The sequence below is a fragment of the Perca flavescens genome, chromosome 4, assembly GCF_004354835.1.
Source record: "Perca flavescens isolate YP-PL-M2 chromosome 4, PFLA_1.0, whole genome shotgun sequence".
Lineage (NCBI taxonomy): Eukaryota > Metazoa > Chordata > Actinopteri > Perciformes > Percidae > Perca > Perca flavescens.
In genome coordinates this window covers 28,166,333-28,189,996 of record NC_041334.1, presented here as the reverse complement: position 1 = coordinate 28,189,996, position 23,664 = coordinate 28,166,333, and the positions used below count along the sequence as shown (strand labels likewise).

The 23,664-nt window shown below is 41.3% G+C and overlaps 2 protein-coding genes across 3 annotated transcripts in view; both read left to right on the top strand.

Moving 5' to 3' along the window:
* Positions 1 to 1,110: 1,110 nt before the first annotated feature.
* Positions 1,111 to 19,830, top strand: ikbke (inhibitor of nuclear factor kappa B kinase subunit epsilon). 2 transcript variants are annotated; one of them, XM_028575528.1, is made up of 22 exons: positions 1,111 to 1,464; positions 1,570 to 1,689; positions 2,668 to 2,767; positions 3,061 to 3,198; positions 3,564 to 3,693; positions 3,770 to 3,951; positions 8,133 to 8,293; positions 8,785 to 8,895; positions 9,023 to 9,202; positions 11,645 to 11,841; positions 12,140 to 12,198; positions 12,293 to 12,384; positions 12,531 to 12,632; positions 15,554 to 15,608; positions 16,196 to 16,308; positions 16,394 to 16,470; positions 16,579 to 16,618; positions 16,718 to 16,819; positions 18,614 to 18,710; positions 18,958 to 19,049; positions 19,125 to 19,196; positions 19,305 to 19,830. In XM_028575528.1, exons 3-22 carry the CDS (start codon positions 2,669 to 2,671, stop codon positions 19,366 to 19,368), a joined length of 2,163 nt encoding a protein of 720 aa, XP_028431329.1. In that variant the 5' UTR covers positions 1,111 to 1,464; positions 1,570 to 1,689; position 2,668; the 3' UTR covers positions 19,369 to 19,830. The 2 variants fall into 2 exon arrangements, with proteins under 2 accessions (XP_028431329.1, XP_028431330.1); XM_028575529.1 differs by having other exon boundaries at positions 1,111 to 1,689.
* A 2,780-nt stretch (positions 19,831 to 22,610) lies between these two features.
* The window catches only part of rassf5 (Ras association domain family member 5), a 32,981-nt gene continuing 31,927 nt past the window's right edge, over positions 22,611 to 23,664 (top strand). Inside the window, exon 1 of the mRNA XM_028576625.1 lies at positions 22,611 to 23,563. Within this exon, the coding sequence (XP_028432426.1) occupies positions 22,720 to 23,563 (844 nt within the window). The 5' untranslated portion in view covers positions 22,611 to 22,719. The remainder of the gene's footprint in view (positions 23,564 to 23,664) is intronic.

The following is a 23,664-nucleotide window of genomic DNA, read 5'->3' as shown; positions in this document are numbered from 1 at the left end:
GTAACAAAGCTTGCATAAAAGCTACGTAGACAAGAAAAGCCTCAAACCGAGGTTAAAGGGCTACTCCAGTGGTTTAGTATTACACTTCCATAAAGTTTGGACACTCAAGAGCCAGACTTAAAAAAAAAAACAGTTAAAAAACTGCCAAAAGTGAAGTAGCAGAGGCCACGATATTCTGACTTTTAGCCCCTAGTAACAGTCAAGCTCCAAAAGCACTTAATCCTACATTTCCTATGATGCAACTCAATAGCATCTTTCAGTAGACCTTCCTTACCCTGTAAATGTTCACTTCTTCCAAACTTCACACTTCCAGTTTGTAATGCAGGCTTCATGGTTAAAAATGTTAAGCCTTAAACCCAGTCTGAAAACCCTAATTACATCATTGGTTTATTTTTTTCAAACTTTGGAAAGCTCCCACCACAGCCACAGAAGATATTACTACTCATCATGTAGAGTAGCTTGTAGAACATGCAAAGCCTGTCAGGCAACTAAATAGTTACATGCAGACAAACCGGTAGACTAGACACATACTGCACAGTTTCTGCAGTATTAGACCAGAAAGTGAATATGGAAAGAAAGGTCACATACTAAACCATATACGAAGAATAAATAATATGAACCTACATTATCATTTTACTCATTCTAATTAATAAAACAAACTTTGTGAATTGCCTGACTGACTCTTAAACATGGTTGCTCGATGCAATTTTACATTGAGTTCCAATCTGTATGAGTGTATTGAAAAGGATTCAGACACATTGAGGTGAGGAATAAAATTGAGTGATATTAATTATAGCCTATTTTACAGATCGAGTATGTGAATTTGTCTCTCTCAGGAGAGAAACAGACTGCACTGATCCAAAGACAAATCCTGGAGACATTAATGGAACAACAGAGAGGACAGCACTCATATTGACACTACAGGGACAATGGGAACTCAATCACTTGCACATTCGTAAAGGTGAAAACACATCTGGGTTAAATATCTGTACTTCAACAAGCCAGATGCCCTTAAATGCATCTTAGGAAAACAACTGTTAGTGTTTGTTGATATGCATGCTGCTCATAGTCTCTTCTTTTCAGGGCAAAACTTATCGAAAGTAAAAACTAGGAACAAAAATGATTCCAGTAGATTCCTCAGGATGCCTATAGTCGGGATATGTGTAACTGTATCTCGGTTAGCGCAACTCAGACGGATGTTTAGGCAGAACGTGAAACGTTTATTTCCGCCTTCATTTATGACTAGAGTAGAGACCATCCCATCCTAAATCAGTCACCGTATTGCAGTGATGCAAGCTGCTGCCTTCGATGAAACTCTATGAAACTCGTTAACTCTAGGAAACGGTCATCAGCAGCAGGTTCTCCCAAACCGAAACGTTAACGTTAACGTTAACGTTAACGTTAGCGTTAACTACCTGTTCAGAAAGCAGCCATTCGTTTCTCACTTCAGAAGAAGTTTCACACGTAAGCGTATTTTGTTTTCAGGAAGTTCGATTTACCGTAAAGCTACGGGCCAGTTTGCGCTGTAACTGACAAGAGTGACGTTTATTTTGCCGTCATATTTCACAGGGAAAAAAACCCATTTGTGCTGAGACAGCCAGCAGAACCGGTCGTGGTTCCGGTAACGGTAGAGGCTATCAAGGACAACTGTCAGGAAGTTTATTTATGCTAACTGCATCAGCAGTCCAGGTAAGCGAACATTACAGCTAACATTTTAGTTAGCTAGTTAACGCTAATTAGTTAGTTAGCTAGTTGTTAACTAGCATAACGTTACCTAGTTGCTAGCTAATCATATAAGATAATTGTTGTGTTATTAAAGTGCACAGTCAATAAACTTCTGGTTGTCAGGTAAATTAGATACCATTTAACGCTAAATAAAAGTCACTAAAGCATAATGTTAAGTTAACGTTAAGTTAGCTAGCTAGCTAACTATGTTGGTTAACTGTTACCATCTCTATTAACGTAAGGAAATTTGTGTTTCTATAATAACATAGAGTTTGTGAAATATTGTGTAGGCTACATGTAACGTTAACGTTCTAGCTAGCTAGCTAACTATATAACTATAACCTAGCTAATTATATGCGGCTACTTTTACTGTATTCAATAATTCATTTGCAATGTTTGTATCTCCCTATGAGCACAAAGACAAAGAGGGCTTGTCTCTCTAACGTTACCCAGTTAATATTTTTCTAATTCTGTCTTTTTATTCTTTCTTTTTTATATTTTATTTAAAGAACACAACACACAATCTATTTTCCCCAGTATTGCAAGAATTTAAAATGTCCATTGCAGAGGTAGCTACATATACAAAGAGACGTGATTAATTGCTTTCTCATTTTTAAGGTATTTTTTAGTGTTGCCATATTGATGCAGTTCTTGATAAAAATGTCCAAAGTTTGGTTTGGAGTCTGCCCATTTGATCTTGTGAATGTGAAATTTTCATAATAATAAAATTAACTGTACAAAACAATAACATCTTTTTCCATCTCAATACCTTCAAAACGTATGAGAATGTATTTTTATAAGTTGAATTGTCGGCTTAGTTTTCCTTCTTATAAAATATTAAACATCAACCCAAAATATTCTGGTATACATAAAATGATAAAAGAAGTGACAGATTGTTTCTTCTCTGTCTAATTATCCTCTCTGTCTGTCTCTTCCCTCCAGCATGTCCGGGATGACTGCCAGTACAGCAAACTACCTGTGGTCTGTACAAGATGTCCTCGGGCAAGGGGCTACTGCCAGTGTCTACAAGGCACGCAACAAGGTAGCCACACTGTGGATGATTGTTTTAATCATAACACATTGTGAAGTTGTTTTTCCACGGAGCAGCTCATTTACATAACTGCTGTCATTATCTCAGATCTTCAAGCCTACTTTTTCTCTCAAAAGCGACAGAATGTGTGATAAGAAAAGGTTGTGTTTGCAGTGCTGATTTGGCCTTGTTTTGATGTTCTTACATGGCACTGTGACATGTTATGCTGATGTAAACGTGTGTGTGTGTGTGTGTGTGTGTGTGTGTGTGTGTGTGCGCGTGTGTTTGTGTTTGTGTCTTTGCAGAAGTTGGGTGAGCTGGTAGCCGTCAAGGTGTTTAACATGTTGAGCTACAACCGCCCCCATGAGGTCCAGATGAGAGAGTTTGAGATGCTGAGAAAGCTCAACCACAACAATATTGTCAGGCTGTACGCTGTGGAAGAGGTAAGACTATCATGAGAAGAGTAAAGACAAACAAGGACATGGAAAAACACAGCCATGTGTTGTGATGAGATAATTATCATTGTGTAAAACAGGGCTGCAGTTCCAAATTAATTTGTAACATGGAATAGGAGAGCATTTGTACACAAGGTCACTTTCCTCTTTAAGTTATATTAGCAGTTTTCTTGTATCTATCATGGAATTCTTGGCAGTAAGTTTTCCCTAATATATTTCCATAATGTTTACAGTGTTGTACAATTGCTCACCTCCTAATGCCCCTCTCTCTCTCTCTCTCTCTCTCTCTCTCTCTCTCTCTCTCTCTCTCTCTCTCTCTTTCTCTTTCTCTCTTTCTCTTTTTCTCTCTCTAGCTTCCCTCTAAACAGAAGGTGCTGGTGATGGAGTATTGTTCAGGAGGATCTCTTCTCAGCCTGCTCGAAGAGGCAGAAAACGCCTTTGGCCTGCCTGAAACAGAGTTCCTCACAGTTTTGCAGTGTGTAGGTGGGTATATATCTTGGTCTTTCTCAATAACTGCATACATTCTAAACTAAAGTATTCCTACCTTTCTTCTCTTTAGTGCAGGGGATGAACCACCTGCGAGAAAATGGTGTGGTACACCGGGACATTAAGCCAGGCAACATCATGCGGCAGGTTGGGGAGGATGGCAAGTCTGTTTATAAGCTGACTGACTTTGGAGCAGCAAGAGAGCTGGAAGATGATGAGAAGTTTGTGTCAATCTACGGAACTGAAGAGTATCTGGTAAGATAACAGTCCCACCCAACTTAGCCGACATCCACACTACTACATTTTCATTCTCAAACGGTGTTTTAAAACTAAATCAATCAGTCGTCACAAGTGTGTCAGGACTTATCTCTGTCCATACTAATACACACGAAAACGCATATCACAGACCATTCACGTACATTGGGCATGTGCGTGTCGATGTAAGCACGTGTAAGGCTGGGTACAGTGAAGACGCAAGTCTTTCCATTTATTTAATTTCTTTTTTTTAGATCAGTTTTTTATTATTTTTTATATTTTTGAACATACAAACACTGGCTTCTCCAGCCGAACATAATGGCGGCTTGTTTGAAATACGATCTCATATTTTACGAAAATAGTTCACTGAAATGTGTTTCTGAAAACATTTTAAGCGAGAAATAGGCCATACAGAATCTGTCTTCATTTCAGATCGACAAAAGTCAGTTTAAAAGATTTTCGTCAGATTTTGAGAGGCATCCGTCACTCATCCCGCTCGTCATTTCCAGGTTAGCACTCCACCAATCAGATTGAGTCCGACTGCTTGCCCTCCGACCCAGCAAGTCAGGTCGGCCAAAATGAAGATGAAAACAAAATTACTTATTTTCGTAACAATTAAGTATCAAAAACTGAGGAGGACACGCTGTTGAATGCTGCTCTCCTTTCCTACTCTTTCTTCAATGCTTAACGAATCTATCTCCCAGTGACCCTGTCTTTCTGCTTGAGCAGCACTGGTTGAAGCCTGAAAATATTGTAAACAAATTTATAACATAACTAATTACAGTGGTCAGACTGTTCAGCTCTGTTTCAGACTGATACCTCTGGTTCAGGCTGGTCCTCATCCTCAACACGTGCCTTTTTCAGTCGCGGAAAATTCTTTTCAATACTCATCTAGATTGAAGCAGCAAACATTCAATGTAAGAGTAAAAAAATAACATAACATTATTCATAATAAGTTTATTTGATTCACCTCGACAACCCAACCGCCACAAATTAGTCTATGTGTGAGAAACACTGCATACAGTCAGGGCCTTTAAATGAGCGTTGACGTTAAATTACCGGTTTCCGGTAACGGTACCGTCTATTTGCTGGATGGTTTCAAGGTAATGGTCGGTAGCTAACATTAGCAGATAAGCCCATTGACAGTGACGTTATTGTTCATATTTTGGCACAATGTTTCTGACCGTAGTCATAATGACTGAAAGTGAGATGCTAAAAAGAAACTACACGCTGTTTTCAGGTAATGTTACTTTTTGACGTTCAACATTCAACTCAAACAAATTTAATAGACACTCCCACCACCGCACACCCCTAAATGGCCACTGGTCACGGATATTGTCATGCGAATAATAGCTTGCCTCTTGCACATGTAAGCACTAGGAGCATTATAAAATGTAGAATCTAACTGCATAACAGCTGCTGGCATCGACAAAAAGGTCAGAAACGGCTGTAATTTGTTATCCATGTTGAAATAACCACCGGTAGTCAAGGCTGAGAGAGGTTTGTTTTCTTCCAGAAAAAGGGTCACGTGATAGGGGCGTGATGAATCATGGAAGGACACGATGTGTCTGGTAACGTAATTGTCTGCGTCATCGTTTCGAAAGGTCTCTGTTTCTGCCCGTCCAGACCGGATCAAATGGTGTCAGCAGCTTTTCTAAATGTCTCCGTTTTAGGGGTTCTAAAAAACCTGGATCAGTGTGGACGCCAGGTGTAAACATAGCAAAAGTTTTAAAATGATACTGTATTAGTGTGGATGAAGACTTAGTAAGCCTGTGTTTTGTGCTATCTGTGAAAATGCAGTCATCAATTACTTTTTTGAATAAAGTGACTTGGAGACAGAAGAGCGCATGCTTCCACCTAGGCTGCACAATCCTTGTAACTATTTTTTTTTTTTCTGAGTTATCCAAATATAATATATAGTAAAGATTGATTACAATTTATTAAATTAGTAGTGGAATTTCAAACAGCAAAATTCTAAATGCGTGAAAATCTTTGTAGGAAGAAATTGGTGGGCCTGAAGGCTCTTATATACTAGACCCAGCCCAGCTGGCGTGTGCAAATGTGACGTCATGGGATCGCCGTGACTATTTATACCCGCGCTGGTGCTCGCGACACTAGTTGCAGTCTTCTCCTGAATAGAGGTGGCACTAATGGGCAAAGGCTATCGACTTTGCTCTTTCTACGGACTAGAAGAAGAAGAAAAAGGTAAACAACGGCAGAACTGGCAGCAGTATTGCCGTCAATGCTTCGATTTGATTCAATGACCTACCTGGTTGGATCAAGCCTTTCATTTACCATAAAAGAGCTCATCTTAACCCGGTAAGTTTACCAGACAGACTTGCAGTCACTCTGCAAGTCCTGGCATCCGGTTGTCGGCGAACTCGTTCAGGCTCCTGTTTCCGTGCTGCTGAAAAAAAAAGAGCCGTGCGCGGCCTCTGCTCGCGCGCTACAAATCCGGGCGTGGCGGCAGGATATTACGTCATTTTGACGGCACTATTGCGGGCGCCACCTTGGATGCGGCTAGTATACCGTACGTTTGAATTAGGGCTGTCAAACAATTATTTTATTTTTTTATCGAGATTAATCGCTGAATTTCTATAGTTAATAATTGCATGTTTTATCACATGATTAAAATTATATATATATATATATTATTTTGCATTTCAGAACTGTTTTTAAGTATATATTAACAATGGAAAGCAATTCTTAACCGGGTATCTTGATTGGGAATCAAATGAATGCAAGGAAAGTTACTTTATGAACTTAACTTTAAGATTTGTATTAGTTTATTATTTATTTACTGTAAACAAAAGAAGAAAAAAGAAAAAAAGAAGGGTACCAAACAACAGTCAGGAACTTTTTTATTGTTAAGGCCAGTGTCAAAATTAAAGATTTAATGATAATGTTATAACAATAACTAATTTCACCAGTAAATTGCTGTTGAACGACAAAAACAACCACCAGATGGGAAAAGGGGATTTTACAATTACTGTGAACGCACCACGAGGCTACCTGTTTTAAGTGAATGCACTGTCTGTGTTGTTTAATTCCAACAACAGCAGCTGCTGCGCTGCAGAGCAGACTCTTAGGTCTCGGTGTTGGGATCCTCTACAGTGAAATACAGTTACACTTTACACTGTTTAACGTTAACTGTCAGCATTTTAACCGTGTTTAATCCAGCTGCTGGCTAAAGGTAGGCTAACGTTACCTGCTGTCAGGTGTAGTGTAAAGTCAGGCACCGAAATTTTCGTTTGTTACGAGGAAGTATGTCAGCTTGATGATAAGTTACGGTGCGGCAAAGGGTCAAAATAGTAGCCTGTTAGGCACGACGTGAAGCCGAGTGAAGTGAAAATAAATTAGTAAATGGCGGCATGCGATTAATGTGATTTAAAAATAAATAAATAAATGAACGCATTATGCTCGCCCCTTAATCGCGTTGCTATTAACGCGTTAATGCTGACAGCCCTAGTTTGAATGTGTCAGATCAAGAAATCCAGAAATATAGAGAATTTTCCTTAACTTTTCACCAAATTTAATTTAAATTTGTTAAGAGGTTGTTTTTTTTTCTAAATTCTGCTAATTAAACAAGACAAAGGTCTGAGAACACAACCCACTTGGTGAGGGTAATAAAATGTAAATGTAAAGTAGATTAAATTTTTAATAAACCACTTTGATATCTATATTTCTTTACTGCTATAAAAGCGCCATTTCCACATAAGGATAGCTTGCCCTCTAAACTCTGATCTGAATTTCTATGTGTTGCATGTGAGTGGTGGTGTGTTACGAACCCCACCATTGCATGGGAGTCCACTCCATGCCTGTGTTACCAGTGTTATGTAGTGACTGTTTTGGAATGACTTTGTGAGACAGGCCCTGTGCAGTCTAGATCTTAATACCTCGAAGCAACTTGTATTATGAAGCCTGGGTGGCCCTCTAGTGGACAAATGGGATGTAAGGCTATTCATAGAAGTAACTACACATTTCAGTGTTACATTTCTGCCTTCTACTAAATTTAACACTGTGTTCCCTGATAAAAAGAATATATGATATAGAAATAATACATGTTTAGATGATAATCTTAACTGCTATCAACATATGAAGGTTTGATGACTGTTTATCCACCTCTGCAGATTTGCTTGTGTCCTTTCTTCTTACTGTGTGTGTGTTTGTGTGTTGTGTAGCACCCAGACATGTATGAACGTGCCGTGCTGCGTAAGCCTCAACAGAAATCCTATGGGGTGAGTGTAGACCTGTGGAGTATTGGTGTGACGTTTTACCACGCTGCCACTGGTAGTCTTCCCTTCACACCGTATGGAGGACCCCGCAGGAACAAGCCCACCATGTAAGTTAATACATTAGCTGTGAGAAATGAAATCACAACAAGCGCACGTTAACACAGGCGCGCACCTAAATAATAATATAATATAATATATAATATAATTTTTAAATTTAAAAATATATATATATATATATATATATATATATATATATATATATATACACACACACACACACACACACACACACACACACACACACATTTATATGAAATTATGACATTGAGTTGGGTGTCAAAGTACTTGTCTTAAGCTCCATCTCCACCAGCCAAGATTTACTGTATATTGGAAAGCATACCACCATGAAACCAGTAGATGACATTTTCTCAGTGTTAATGAAAATACCACTTAACCATATTAATTGTGCCAAATGCTTAGCTCTCCCCTTAGAGAAAGGTGTTTTTCTGCATGCTTCTTCAGGATTTCTGAGGTATCTGGTTAAACATGAACATCCATCAATGATCCGTCAGCCTGACTTGCGTGTTATGATGTGTAGGTTCAAAATGACTACAGAGAAGCCTATGGGGGCAATAAGCGGAATACAGCGGGTGGAGAATGGGCCTATAGAGTGGGGCTACCACCTACCTCACAGCTGCCAACTATCACAGTATGTCACCTGTTAAAGAGCATTTGAACATGCATCTCAGTGACTAATTAATGAGAACACGGGATGCTAACTTTGTCTTGATTGTCTCCATCTATTTCTCTCCCATTCTGTCCCTCTCTTTCTGTAGGGGTCTGGCGGTGCAGCTGGTTCCAGTACTAGCGGGTATACTGGAGGCTGACCAGGAGAGGTGTTGGGGTTTTGACCAATTCTTCACAGCCACCACAGACATACTGCAGCGGCAGCCAGTTCACATCTTCTCTCTGCAACAGGCCATGGCGCATTGCATCTACATAAACCACTATAACACGTAAGTCTGCATAGGCGTATCGTCACACACATTATTCTGATCAAACACTAATAAAGCAACAAATATAATATAAGCAATGGAATGTTAGCATTGATCTTTTCTGGCTAACGGTAATTCATGTCATTTTATAGGTAGATAGGTTGGTTGCTGACAAAAATATGTACCAGTAACAAACATATCTGTCCTTTTTAAATCTATTTAATGTTACTCAGAAATAAGGAGGAAGCAAACCTGGCTGACATTGGGGACCTGTCATTAGGCTGACTCCTCTTGATATAGCTATACGTTAGCTAGCTAGTGTTTTGCTGACATTGACTTACTTAAGGGTCCAGTGTGTAACGTGTTTAGTTGTTCATTATCAAAATCTGTGTTGCCCGTTCACAAACTTGTCCTTTTTCATGAATATTTACCACCACCATCAATTCCAAGTATTCCTTTTGGCTTGAAATTTTACGTTTTGCATTCGCATGAACTGGGGTAGACGCTCCATATTCATATTCGTAGCTTTAGCATATTCCGGCAAGTTTGAAGAAGGAAACATGGAGCACCACATGTATTAAAAATCCAAATTTCAGGAACAGGAGTCTTCTTCTTCGCCCATAAAAAGAAAAATGATATTGAAAAGAGCAAGAGACCGGCTTTTTGAAGCGTGAAGGCTACCGTAGCTGTAATACGTACTTTGAACTGCGTGATGCAAGAGAGTTGATTGCAATATATGATCTCAACGCTAGATGGGAGAAATTCCTACACATTGGACCTTTAAGACGTGACTATATACAATGTAACGGATCCATGAAGAGGTTCTGCCGGATACAAAGCTTGCTCAACTGTTATTGGATCACAGAGCGAAAAGGGGCGGGGCTTAGGCAGGGTGAATTGGTGCCACAACATGAGAGGAGAAAAAATTGTTTGCTTTCATGGCTGCACAAAGATTGTTGCATACAGTGCTATCTAAGTTGTATTTTCCTGACCCTTAAATGTGCTTTGCCTGTTCCTGTTATTTGGTGTTTTTGTTTACTTTACGGCTTGGCACAAGAGTAGGTGGGGTTTGAGAACAAAGTGATTCCATTTTAATGAGGTAGCGCAGGGTGGGATGTTGCTATTTTGGTCAAAAGTTACGTTATTTACAATATGACTCTTTGGTCGATGATTCCACCAACAAGCCAAAAATGTGAAGCAATTGCAGCATTATGTTTTACTTAAAAAAGAAATTAGGTCCACATAACTTACATATCATCTTCGCCTTTTAGCCAAAGTTAAACCGTTTTTGTCTTTTAGCAGTTTTGAACAAGCTATACATGCTTTTATTTCTACTCGTTTGGACTATTGTAATGCACTTTATATCGGTATAAATCAAAACGCACTCTCACGCTTACAGTTAGTCCAAAACTCAGCAGCCCGACTTTTAACAGGAACCAAAAAGCGTGCGCATATAACTCCAATTCTTGCCTCATTGCATTGGCTCCCTGTTAGTTTTAGGATTGATTTCAAGATCTTATTGTTTGTTTTTAAAGCTGTGAATGGATTGGCCCCAACATATATTTCGGACCTCATCCAAATTTATACGCCAGCACGGACACTGAGATCAGAGGGCCAGCTCCAGCTTGTGGTCCCCAAGTCAAGACTTAAGACTCGGGGGGACAGGGCCTTTTCTGTGGTTGGACCTAAACTCTGGAATGCCCTGCCCCTCCATGTCCGAACTGCCCCTACAGTTGAGTGTTTTAAGGCACGTCTAAAGACACACTTTTATTCTTTGGCTTTTAACTCTGTGTGAGTTATGTGGTCCACTGTGGTGTTTATTCTTTCTTTTATTCTTTCTATGTTTTATATATATATATTTTTATGTTTTGAGTCTTCTGTGAAGCACTTTGGAAACTTTGTGTTTGTAAAATGTGCTATAGAAATAAAGTGGATTGGATTGGATAATGTGATGTGAGCTGATACATGGTTGTAAATAATTTAGTTAATGTTTACAGTATAGTGGTGAATAAGGAATTAGTTTTGTAGGAAAAAATACAATTTATACAACTCAGTTTGGATTGTAAACTGGATTGTGTCTAATTGTTTACGCAGCCATGTGAAGGCTTAAACAGATTTGTCTGATAAAATGTAGAGGAAGTCGTATATGTATTATTATTTAAATTAATTGATTATTCATAGTCAAACAAACTATCGGCTACCATTAAATAATGCAGCAAGTTTGTACTTACATGTAACTACTGTTACCAATGGTTATTGTGTCGATCACTTTTTTCCATGCATCGTTGGACATTGAAAATGTGACCAGCCTTTCGATATCTTTACATTTGTGCAGAATTGCAATTATAGCAGTGACCGAGAGCACTGATCCTGATCACAAAATGTAGTCAGGACGCAGAATCAAACCTGAAATTTAAAAAGGTGTCTAGCAGCCAAAAATCTCTCACTCCTCAATTCTCTCAGGGTGTCAGTGTTCTTTGAGGATGTGGCATCTCAAACCGGTATAGGAGTTCAGCTGCAACATCTGCTGTACCTGGGTCACAACCTCCCTCTGGAGGGCAACATGAAGGTGGTCAACCTTCCGCGTACTTCACCTGCCCAGCCCCTCATTCTGCTCAGCTATGGGCCTGAAGCAAATACCAGCATGCCCTTCAGAGAACGTAAGACAATCAAAGACCTTTGATATGTTTATGTGAAGTCTTAAGCTTCCCTCTTCTTTATTCTTTGATATTCCCCTAGGGGAATGCCAACACCAGATATAGGGAAATTATATACAGAAGAGGAGTGCATCATGAATGTTGGTTGAAAAAGAAAGTAATCACATTTGAAACAACGTGTGCATACAACACACACACACACACACACACACACACACACACACACACACACACACACACACACACACACACTGTTTCCATAAGTCATGTATTTTGTGTGTTTTTTTTCTCTCCTCTGTAGCAGAGACTCCAGTCATCCCATCCAGGTTTGATGTCGTGGCAGACTACAACTTCTCCAAAGTACTGCTGTTGTATTTTTTTTTTTTTTTTTATCATTTATAAGCATCCAACCCAGTTTTTTAATTATCTCCTTTACTTCCCCTCTTTTCTGTAGGTAATAGTGGGACAGGTCTACCAGTACTTGAGGATAGTACAGTTGCTGCACACACACCGAGAGCTGCTGCTGCAAGGATACTACAGCTACATGTGAGACACACACGTTAAATTAACAAATAGTTATTTCACTGCACTGCAAAGGAGCGATGTACCTCTGATGTTATGTACTAAGTAATGATCCTTATCAAACTCTTCTCCCGTCCCATTTTTCCTCCTCTCGCACACTCTTTCCTCAGGATGAGGTTGCGCAGGGAGTGTGAAGAAGCAATGCACAGTATCGCGATGATCACCATTAGACTGCAGTCTTGCCTCAACGTCGAACACAGGACACACACACTGTGAGTGTATCTACACAATTTTTGAGCCAAATAAAGGGAATCTGCGATCTCACACTGGGGGTGTCAAAATTCACACATATGTATTTGTATTGCATGCATTATGATACACAGCAGGAAGGCACAGTGTTTCCCACAGATTAGAAAGCAATTTGCGGCGGGGGGGTGTCGCCCCGTGTCACCGGGGGGCTTTAGTGCCTAACGAATCTATCTCTTTCTCTCCCTGACCCTGTCTTTCACTGGTTGAAGCCTGAAAATATTGTAAACAAATTAATAACATAACTAATTACACTGGTCGGACTGTTGAGCTCTGTTTCAGACTGATACCTCCGGTTCAGGCTGGTCCTCATCCTTAACACGTGCCTTTTTCAGTCGCGGAAAATACTTTTCAGTTCTCATCTGGATTGAATCAGCAAACATTCAGTGTAAGAGTAAAAAATGACATAACACTATTTATAATACGTTTATTTGATTCACAGCTGCTACATTTAGTGTTTTGACCTCGACAGCCCAACTGCATTTTACCACAAACTTGCGACTAGTTAACTTTCTAAAGCAGGCACAATCGCTTGTTTGCTAAGAGTCGGGCCGGTGATTGTGAATGTGTGATTGTGTAAAGGTGTTCACAAGATATATACCAGCCTTTCGTGAACTTGTGAATTTCGCCAGCCGTCTTCTCTCCTTTATGGAGACAGACGCTGTGTGCACGGTGGGCTCGATGGTGTTTTAAGCCTCCAACGTCAACTAAAACCTTAAACCTGCCTTAAACATAACCATTGCCGCGCTGCCTGGAAGGCGAAAAACACCTGTGTGTGTGTGTGTGTGTGTGTGTGTGTGTGTGTGTGTGTGTGTGTGTGTGTGTGTGTGTGTGTGTGTGTGTGTGTGTGTGTGTGTGTGTGTGTGTGTGTGTGTGTGTGTGTGTGTGTGTGTGTGTGTGTGTGTGTGTGTGTGTGTGTGTCCCAAGTGACAGACACAGGAGAGCAGGGAAAGGAAATGCAGAAGAACATGTTTTAAATAGCGTTTAAAAAAAAAAATTTAATAAACGCAATGTGCGGCGGCCGGTGTTGATAGTGAGGCACACCACCACACATTAGTCTGTGTGGGAAACACTGAGGCATATGAGCTGTACTTGCTTTTTTAGGTTGAATTTTCTGCCATGAGTGTGATGTAAGTTTGATGTACAGTGAGGAAAATAAGTATTTGAACACCCTGCTATTTTGCAAGTTCTCCCACTTAGAAATCATGGAGGGGTCTGAAATTGTCATCGTAGGTGCATGTCCACTGTGAGAGACATAATCTAAAAAAAAAAAAAAATCCAGAAATCACAATGTATGATTTTTTTTAACTATTTATTTGTATGATACAGCTGCAAATAAGTATTTGAACACCTGAGAAAATCAATGTTAATATTTGGTACAGTAGCCTTTGTTTGCAAGTACAAAGGTCAAACGTTTCCTGTAGTTTTTCACCAGGTTTGCACACACTACAGGAGGGATTTTGGCCCACTCCTCAACACAGATCTTCTCTAGATCAGTGAGGTTTCTGGGCTGTCGCTGAGAAACAGAGTTTGAGCTCCCTCCAAAGATTCTCTATTGGGTTTAGGTCTGGAGACTGGCTAGGCCACGCCAGAACCTTGATATGCTTCTTACAGAGCCACTCCTTGGTTATCCTGGCTGTGTGCTTCGGGTCATTGTCATGTTGGAAGACCCAGCCTCGACCCATCTTCAATGCTCTAACTGAGGGAAGGAGGTTGTTCCCCAAAATATCCCAATACATGGCCCCGGTCATCCTCTCCTTAATACAGTGCAGTCGCCCTGTCCCATGTGCAGAAAAACACCCCCAAAGCATGATGCTACCACCCCCATGCTTCACAGTAGGGATGGTGTTCTTGGGATGGTACTCATCATTCTTCTTCCTCCAAACACAGTTAGTGGAATTATGACCAAAAAGTTCTATTTTGGTCTCATCTGACCACATGACTTTCTCCCATGACTCCTCTGGATCATCCAAATGGTCATTGGCAAACTTAAGACGGGCCTTGACATGTGCTGGTTTAAGCAGGGGAACCTTCCGTGCCACGCATGATTTCAAACCATGACGTCTTAGTGTATTACCAACAGTAACCTTGGAAACGGTGGTCCCAGCTCTTTTCAGGTCATTGACCAGCTCCTCCCGTGTAGTTCTGGGCTGATTTCTCACCTTTCTTAGGATCATTGAGACCCCACGAGGTGAGATCTTGCATGGAGCCCCAGTCCGAGGGAGATTGACAGTCATGTTTAGCTTCTTCCATTTTCTAATGATTGCTCCAACAGTGGACCTTTTTTCACCAAGCTGCTTGGCAATTTCCCCGTAGCCCTTTCCAGCCTTGTGGAGGTGTACAATGTTGTCTCTAGTGTCTTTGGACAGCTCTTTGGTCTTGGCCATGTTAGTAGTTTGCTTCTTACTGATTGTATGGGGTGGACAGGTGTCTTTATGCAGCTAACAACCTCAAACAGGTGCATCTAATTTAGGATAATAAATGGAGTGGAGGTGGACATTTTAAAGGCAGACTAACAGGTCTTTGAGGGTCAGAATTCTAACTGATAGACAGGTGTTCAAATACTTATTTTCAGCTGTATCATACAAATAAATAGTTAAAAAATCATATATTGTGATTTCTGGATTTATTTTTTTTGATTATGTCTCTCACAGTGGACATGCACCTACGGTGACAATTTCAGACCCCTCCATGATTTCCAAGTGGGAGAACTTGCAAAATAGCAGGGTGTTCAAATACTTATTTTCCTCACTGTATGTTGTGGATTCTGAGAGAAGTCTTCTGTTGACAAATGTAGACCACCTTTTATATTGTGATAATTCAACCTGCAACCTCCTCTTTTTTTCTCTTTCTCCTCCCATATCTGTTGTATCTTTATTTTTCTTAGAGGCCATTACGCTTCAGAAAACCAAGGTTCAGCTGATAGGCAAAAGCTGCATCTGGTGAGTGGTGTCAGAAAGAAGTATCATAGCTAGACTAATGTGGCTGATGGAAATGGTTTTGGGAATGTGGCTTTTCTGTATTTTTATGCGATTATTCCTTCATTAATGAATATATATGTTATTCTACTTAACCCTGTTTCCCAAACCAAGCCAAACTTGTAGAATGTGAAAGGTTGAAACAATCAGGTGTATAAGAATTTTTTTTTCATATGAAATAGTCTTTCTGTTTAATGAATAGTTAATATTTAATGCCAGCCGTCAAAACGGACACATTTCAGTCAGTACAAAAAAGTGATAAAGTTTGACATTTAGTCAAATATAGTATAGTCAGAATATTGCATTCTAAGGAACCAGGTTACCCTAGGAGTTCTCCCTTGGTCAGTATTTTTACAGACATTGCAATAAGCAATCATACGTGAGTGAAAAGAATAGACAGAGGTGCAACATTGTTGAGCTCAAAACACATTTAATTTGAAATACTGTTAATGTAAACTGATCCAGGATTATGGACTGTGAACCATTCATTTTGTGGCAGATTTGTGGTTTGTTGATTCAGATATCAGAGTCTGTGGCTGCTGTTTCTACAGGTCCATGAGCACTTGCCTATATACGCTGCCGGAATCCAAGAGTTTCAGAACCGACTGGACCATCTGCAGATAGAACAGGCCAAGCTAGCAGAGACGCTGGCCAATGACAAGAGGTACTCCAAGCACGCATGGATATAAAGCTTCAGAGAGGCCTCATGGGTTTGGGCTGTTTGAACTCTGACCTCTTGCCTCCCACAGCAGTAAGAAGATGGAGGTGCTGCTGCAGAAGATAATGGCAATTCATCAGCATTATCGTAAAGACAGATTAACTGGCAGTATGTATGGTTTTTTTTGTTGGCATTGGCAAATACTGTATTTTTATTGCTCTTTTTTGTACATGTTAAAATTGACAATACCTTACTCTTTTCTTATTTTCACCACAGAGTTGGCATATAACGACGAGCAAATCCACAAGTTTGAGAAGTGAGTATGTGTGGACACAGCTGCTGTCCTGCTCATCCAGCCTGTGAAGGATGTTATTCTGAGCTCTCCTGTAATCTGCTTGTCACTCTTCCATCCCAGAATCCACCTGTCGACCCACATTAAGAGAGTGAAATCTCTCCTACGAGAGGACTGTGTGCAGAGATACAAAGAGCTTTTGGCCTCAACGAGGACGTGGAGCAGGTCAGAGCCATCTCTCAAGTCGCAGTTTTAAACTCCAAACACACAGCAGATTCACTTAAACTGTGTTAGTTATCCCAACCACTATGACTGTTTACAGTAAAATAACTGTTTGTTTGGTTTGACAGCCATTCACACAGATGATGAAAGCTTATATGAAGAAGATTAACACCTGGCAGTAGGACATTGCTATTCAGCAGTAACTCTCAAACAGATTAATGTGTTAGTCTGCATTACTAATCTTCACTTCACTGTTTGACAAGTGATATTGAGATTATAGATTGTATAACACTTTACTCTATTTCAATTCAATTTTATTTATAGTATCAAATCATAACAAGAGTTATCTCAAGACACGTTACAGTTAGAGTAGGTCTAGACCACAAAGATCCAACAATTCCAGTAATTCCCCCAAGAGCAAGCATTTAGTGTGACAGTGGCAAGGAAAAACTCCCTTTTAGGAAGAAACCTCGGTGGTGAGAAAAACTTCCTTTCAGGGAGAAACCTCGGACAGACCCAGGCTCTTGGTAGGCGGTGTCTGACGGTGCCGGTTGGGGATGTGATGAACAGTGGCAGTAATAGTCACAAGAAAGATAATGGAACAGTGACTAGAAATAGTAGTTGTAGTAGTTCATGGCATAGCAGGGCCCTGCAAGGCGTAGCAGGATGTAGCAGGGCGTTACAGGATGTAGCAGGGCGTAGCAGGATGTAGCAGGGCGTAGCAGGATGTAGCAGGGCGTTACAGGATGTAGCAGGGCGTAGCAGGATGTAGCATGGCGTTGCAGGATGTAGCAGGGCGTAGCAGGATGTAGCAGGGCGTAGCAGGATGTAGCAGGGCGTAGCAGGATGTAGCATGGCGTTACAGGATGTAGCATGGCGTTGCAGGATGTAGCAGGGCGTTACAGGATGTAGCAGGGCGTAGCAGGATGTAGCAGGGCGTAGCAGGATGTAGCAGGGCGTTACAGGATGTAGCAGGGCGTAGCAGGATGTAGCAGGGCGTAGCAGGATGTAGCATGGCGTTACAGGATGTAGCAGGGCGTTACAGGATGTAGCATGGCGTAGCAGGATGTAGCAGGGCGTTACAGGATGTAGCAGGGCGTAGCAGGATGTAGCAGGGCGTAGCAGGGCGTAGCAGGATGTAGCATGGCGTTACAGGATGTAGCATGGCGTTACAGGATGTAGCAGGGCGTTACAGGATGTAGCATGGCGTAGCAGGATGTAGCAGGGCGTAGCATTCAAATTTGTAACAAACGTCCACTTGGAGAAAGGTTAAATAAGATGAAATTATGATGAAAATATATTTAAAAAAATTCAGAACTGTGTATTGGTGAATTCATTATTTAATTAATTAATTAATTTTAGGTGCTCTAAGTGATGTGACGCATTTTTTTTAGGCTACAACACTTTTTGTCACATACAGCAAACATCTCCTCACTATCCGCTAGCTGCCTGTCCCCTGAACACACTGTAAAAAAAAAAACAGTCTGTGTAGACAGCCCAGGCTCCACAAACGGCAACAAAACCAAACTGTGCCAGACTACACAACGAACCATAACAAACAGTGTTCCAGCCAATAACAGACAAGAAGGAGCTGGTTGAGTCATGACTATGCATTGTGGAAGTAGCCTACGTGCTAACGCTGCTGCAGTGATGGCTCAACCAGCTCCTTCTTGTCGGTTGTCTCTCAACCCCCTTTCCTGTCTACAGCTGTCCTGTCTATTAAAGGCTAAAATGCCAAAAACAAACAAAAAACAACATGGTAGCTTTGACTGAAGTGTGTCTACAATGTATTTGCAGTGTTTTACTGGAGATGCAGACCCGACTGCAGGACTTCAGCTCTTTCTCCACAGGCTTGTTGGCAGACCTGGCGATGAGTGAGCAGCGCCAAAATAAGGTCAACATTTCACTTTCTGTCTGTGTTGAAGACCTCTCTCTGCAGCTCAGATCAAATATTGTAACATAACCGTTTGCACAAAGACATGTATCTGCACTGATAAAAAAAAAAGTTATTTGATATTTTTTATTTTATATATATATTTTATGTTAATTATTGTTAGATTTGGGAGTTAAGTGGCTATGTTGGTGACGACACTCATGTAGCATCTCAGTGATGATGATGATGTTTCATCTGTCCTCCTCAGGCTCTGGACAGAATCCTTTTCACTCTGCAGTCCAAGCAAACTGGACAACAGCCTGGAATCGCACCCAGGGACAAGGACCACATGGTCTCTAGGTGTGTGTGTGTGTGTCTGTCTGTGTCTGTCTGTGTCTGTGTGTGCCCTGATAACATATCTTCTTTTTGTTCTAGGATGCACCATCTGAAGGAGGAAATGGAGATGTTGGTGAGGGAACTACAGTGTAACAACAGCATTATTGAGAGGTTTGTTGAGTGACCAATTTCTTGTATTTGTTGAAACGCACACCCCCATATACAGTAGGTGAGAAAGTACGATGTTGATTGGTTGTATTTTTTGTTGCTGTCCTATAGTCTGGGAGCAGTGAACCCCGCAGCAGCTCTGGAGCCGAGCTTGGCCAGACCTTCTACACTGTGACAATAGTGCTGAATCTTTGCATCTTAACTCACAAATCCACACACACTGGCTGCAGCCCATGCTGTATGAAGAGGAAGCAGCCAAAGACAATCAATACAATGTGAATCTACATGTAGAGATAAGATGCACAGAATGTAGAAGAAGGAAACGCCACTGATGGATTTTTAGTCAGTGTGTGTGTGTGGCTGATGACCGAGTACAGCAGTTCAATACAAACTTCATTAATGCTTTTAGTGTTATTGTATTTCTAATAGGATGCCACAGTAATGGACCGTCGGGATAAAGCTAAAGGAATGCCAAGGTTGCTAGAGTATTTTTCTAGGGCCGTGTTTCTTTGTCCCACAGAAGAAGCTCCGCGGAATCTGGAGAAACTTAAATACTGACACTGTGTCTCTCTGCCTGTGTACATCTGTCTGTCTTATGTGTGTGTGTTTGTTAAAGGAACACGCCGACTTATTGGGAATTTATCTTATTCACCGTAACCCCCAGAGTAAGACAAGTCGATACATACCCTTCTCGTGTCCGTGCGTGTTGTAACGCTGTCTGACGGTTCCACCGGTAGCTTAGCCTAGCACAGAACCTGCAGATAACTGGTTCCATCTAGCCTACTGCTCCGAATAAGTGACAAAATAACGCCAACATGTTCCTATTTACATGTTGTGATTTGTATAGTCACAGCGTGTACAAAAAACAACGTAACATGAGACACAGCCATCTTCTAACCGTAAACAAACCGTAAACAATTATTCTCAGACAGGCTTGCTGCGAGCATATCACTCCGCCCAAGTACTATATTTTTCCGCCTGAGAATATAGTTCCCGGTTTGTTCACGGTTAGAAGACGGCTGTGTCTCATGTTACATTGTTTTTTGTACACTCTGTGTTTCTACAAATCACAACATGTAAATAGGAATATGTTGGCGTTATTTTTTCACTTATTCGGAGCAGTAGGATTGCTGGAACCAGTCACCTGCATCTCCTGTGTTGGCCTGATGCTGCTGGAGCCGTCAGACAGCTTTACAGCACTCGCGGAGATGAGAAGGGTATGTATCGACTTGTCTAACTCTGGGGGTTACGGTGAATAAGCTAAATTCCCAATAAGTCAGCGTGTTCCATTAAGGTCTTTTTTTTTTCTAATAGTTGATCTTTCAAATGGTTTCATGTGACTTAATTACTGTTTACTTTAAGTTAGGGTTGCACGATATTGACAGAATGTGATATTGCGATATTGATTATGAACATTGCGATATCAATATTAATTTTGATACTTTTAAACATATGTAAAATTACGAAAGTTACGGGAAAACGCATCCAAATAGATTCATAACAAATTAAACAAGTTTTCTTACAACACAAGCATTATTTCAACTGATGGTCGTATTGGACTGGTACAACAGGAATAAATAAATAAGGACCATGTTTACAGAACAGGACATGTACTGGTTGTACAGTATTAAAACACAGTATTAGACACAACTTTTCTTTCGCTTCTCTGATTCGTTCCGCTTCGTTGTCTCTCTCAATTTCTTCACTTACACTGTCACTCTGTCAAAATATGCACACACCTGGCACACTACGTAGTGTTTGTCACGTAGTGGACCCATGCGCTGACGTGCAAGTGGCGCGGTAACTGGCCAATGAAACCTGATCATTATAGCATTTCAAGCCACACAGCCAACAGACGGGACGCAGCGCTCCGCAAAATATTGCATACTTATTGCGATACTTTCGATATATTGCGATAACGATATTGAGTCTATATATCTTGCAACCCTACTTTAAGTATATCATGGCAAATTTACCATGAATAGTGATTGATCACATCATATATTGATTGTTAGCTTCTCCAAGCACACAGCACTGTAGTTTTGAAGTGACATTTGTCTCTCTTCCTGTTAATGTTTAACTTGAATAAGTTATTTCTTTGTATTTTAATTGTTGGTTTCACTGTAAAAGAGAAGAAACAAATCAGGGAAACTCGGCACTCACCACAGTGTCTCCTTTTTTAACAGAAGTACACAGTCTAGTGACAGTACAGCAAATGAACCATTATATGACATTAGACAGTGTGGTTCACACGGTGGGGAAATCCCAGGGTTAGTAATTAAAAGTAAAGTTTATGAAGGGATCACAGGTGATGCAAAAGGTTGGAGAAAAATGAAAAATATACTTTTTACCATACTTCTGAACTTGCCATATTTTTTTTTATCTCCTGTTCATTTTAGTCTTGAGTTAACGTCATCTATGTTGATTAGGTAATACAGGCTACAAGTGAAAGTAAAAAAACATTTCAAGTTTACAGTGGCATCATACCTCTGAGGATGAATCCCCTTGTCCTGAAAAGTCAATAAGGTCATGAATGACTGTGTGACAATGGTACACTCTGGACCTGTAGTCCAATTACTTTAACATGAAATCTGTTTTGGGAAAGTGTAACTGAGCTGGAAAGACAAAAGCTCTTGAGCAAAACAAGTGAGCTGCTGTGACACTGCAAAGTACAGAGAATGAAATTGAAAGTTCTTCACTCAGTCTGCGTAGGAGTGGTGTTGGTGTCCTCGGGGGCTTTCTCGGTTTAGTTAGGGGGACGAGTGCTACTGCCTCTGTGGTTTTGTGTAGTTCATATGACGTGCTCTTGACAAAGTGGAAATTTTCTATAACTTTCCTGTTCCTAGCCCACACAGACAAGTGTAATGTGTTTTTACCACTAGACTGGTCTGCATCATTATAATATTCAAGACATACTGTAGGCCCACTCATAAGTCTTGCTGTGCTGTGTAGGTATGAAACCTACACATCAATTTAATTAGGATGGTTGTGTAGTTTCAACAGTGAGACAGCACTTCTGCCGAGCCCTCTTTTGCCCCTACAAAAAAGTAAATAATTGATTACATACAATAGCTGACTTTCCATTGTCAAAACCTGGTACTACATGTCAAAAAAAAATGCAGTTTAATATGTTTGCCATACCACATTTGTTTGAAAATCTGGGCATGGTATAGAAATTATAAATAGGAAACCTAAATTCTCATTATTAAGTTCTCTTTGTCATCTTAATCCAGTCTCTATGGTAGCTTTACACAGATTCTTCATTTGAGTTACTGGTTTCTGCCAGTCTGTTTAGTCTGTTTTAAGTGATTTCAATAAATAGCCACTATGGCTAACCAGAGATTTCTGCGCGCTCCTGTCACTTTAAAGGGAGCGCGCTCGCAACATTTAAAGCTGTCTGATCTCTTGCGTCACTACTACACGCTCGTCGCGGGCGTCAGTTGAGTTTACATTCAGGGCACGGAGTAAAAACGCGCAATACACACTCCAAACAGCCAAACACACGCGTTACAGGGGGAACAGAATAATGGCGTCTGTGAGTGTGGTGGGGCAGCACCCGGTTCCGCACAGGCTGGACTCGGAACCTCTGCTCTTCAAACTACCCGGCAGCAGGAAGAAAATCACCCTGCCGAGGAAATCGTCCTGGGAGAAGATGATGCTCAGGAGAAGCTCGGGGAGCGGCGGGGAATGCGGCTCGTTCGCAACGGAAGGGGAACCGAGAACTCACCCCTTGTCTCCGGGAGCAGCGGGTGAAACAGCGGTGAGAGGAGGGTTGGTGTCCGGTGAAGGATGCAGAGCTCCTGCCGCCCCTGCTGCGCCACGTAGCGCAGACCGGGACAGAGAGGAGGACAGCACGGACTGCGTCAGGCGCACCGCAGCCGGCGGGTCTCAAGAAAGTCCAACCGCGCACATCAACAGAGACTGCAACAGCAGCACCGACTGTGACTCAAACCGTAACACGGGTGGTCTGAGGGGGACTTCGCTCAAGAGGTCGGGCACCAATGTCATGCCAAGCAAAGCGGTTACGAATGGACACAAAGGAGCCCACCGGCACCGAGACGCGCCACACGGGAGACTGGACACCCGGAGCGGAGACAGCGTACATCCGAGCATCTCCTCCTCCGTGCCAGCACAAGGAGACAGCGGCAGTCTTCCTCTGGAGCGGCTTACACAGGGCAAGACTGGAGTCGTCAGGCTGGCCCGCACCGAGCCTCAGCGCAGAGAGGCCTGGTCCATCTTTCCCCGAGGGGTTGACCCTCGGGTGAAGACAGAGAGGGGCGAAGGGCACCGGTTCGAGTCCAAGCCCTGTACTCAGGACTGGTGTGACGCCTGTAGCCGTCAGATCACTGCACAGGCACTCAAGTGTCAAAGTAAGTATAGCCCTCCAAATGATCAATTCGTCTGTCTTGAGAGTTTTTTTTTGTGTGTGTGTGTGTGCATGCCCAGTGGAAATAAGTGATATTAGTTGAAC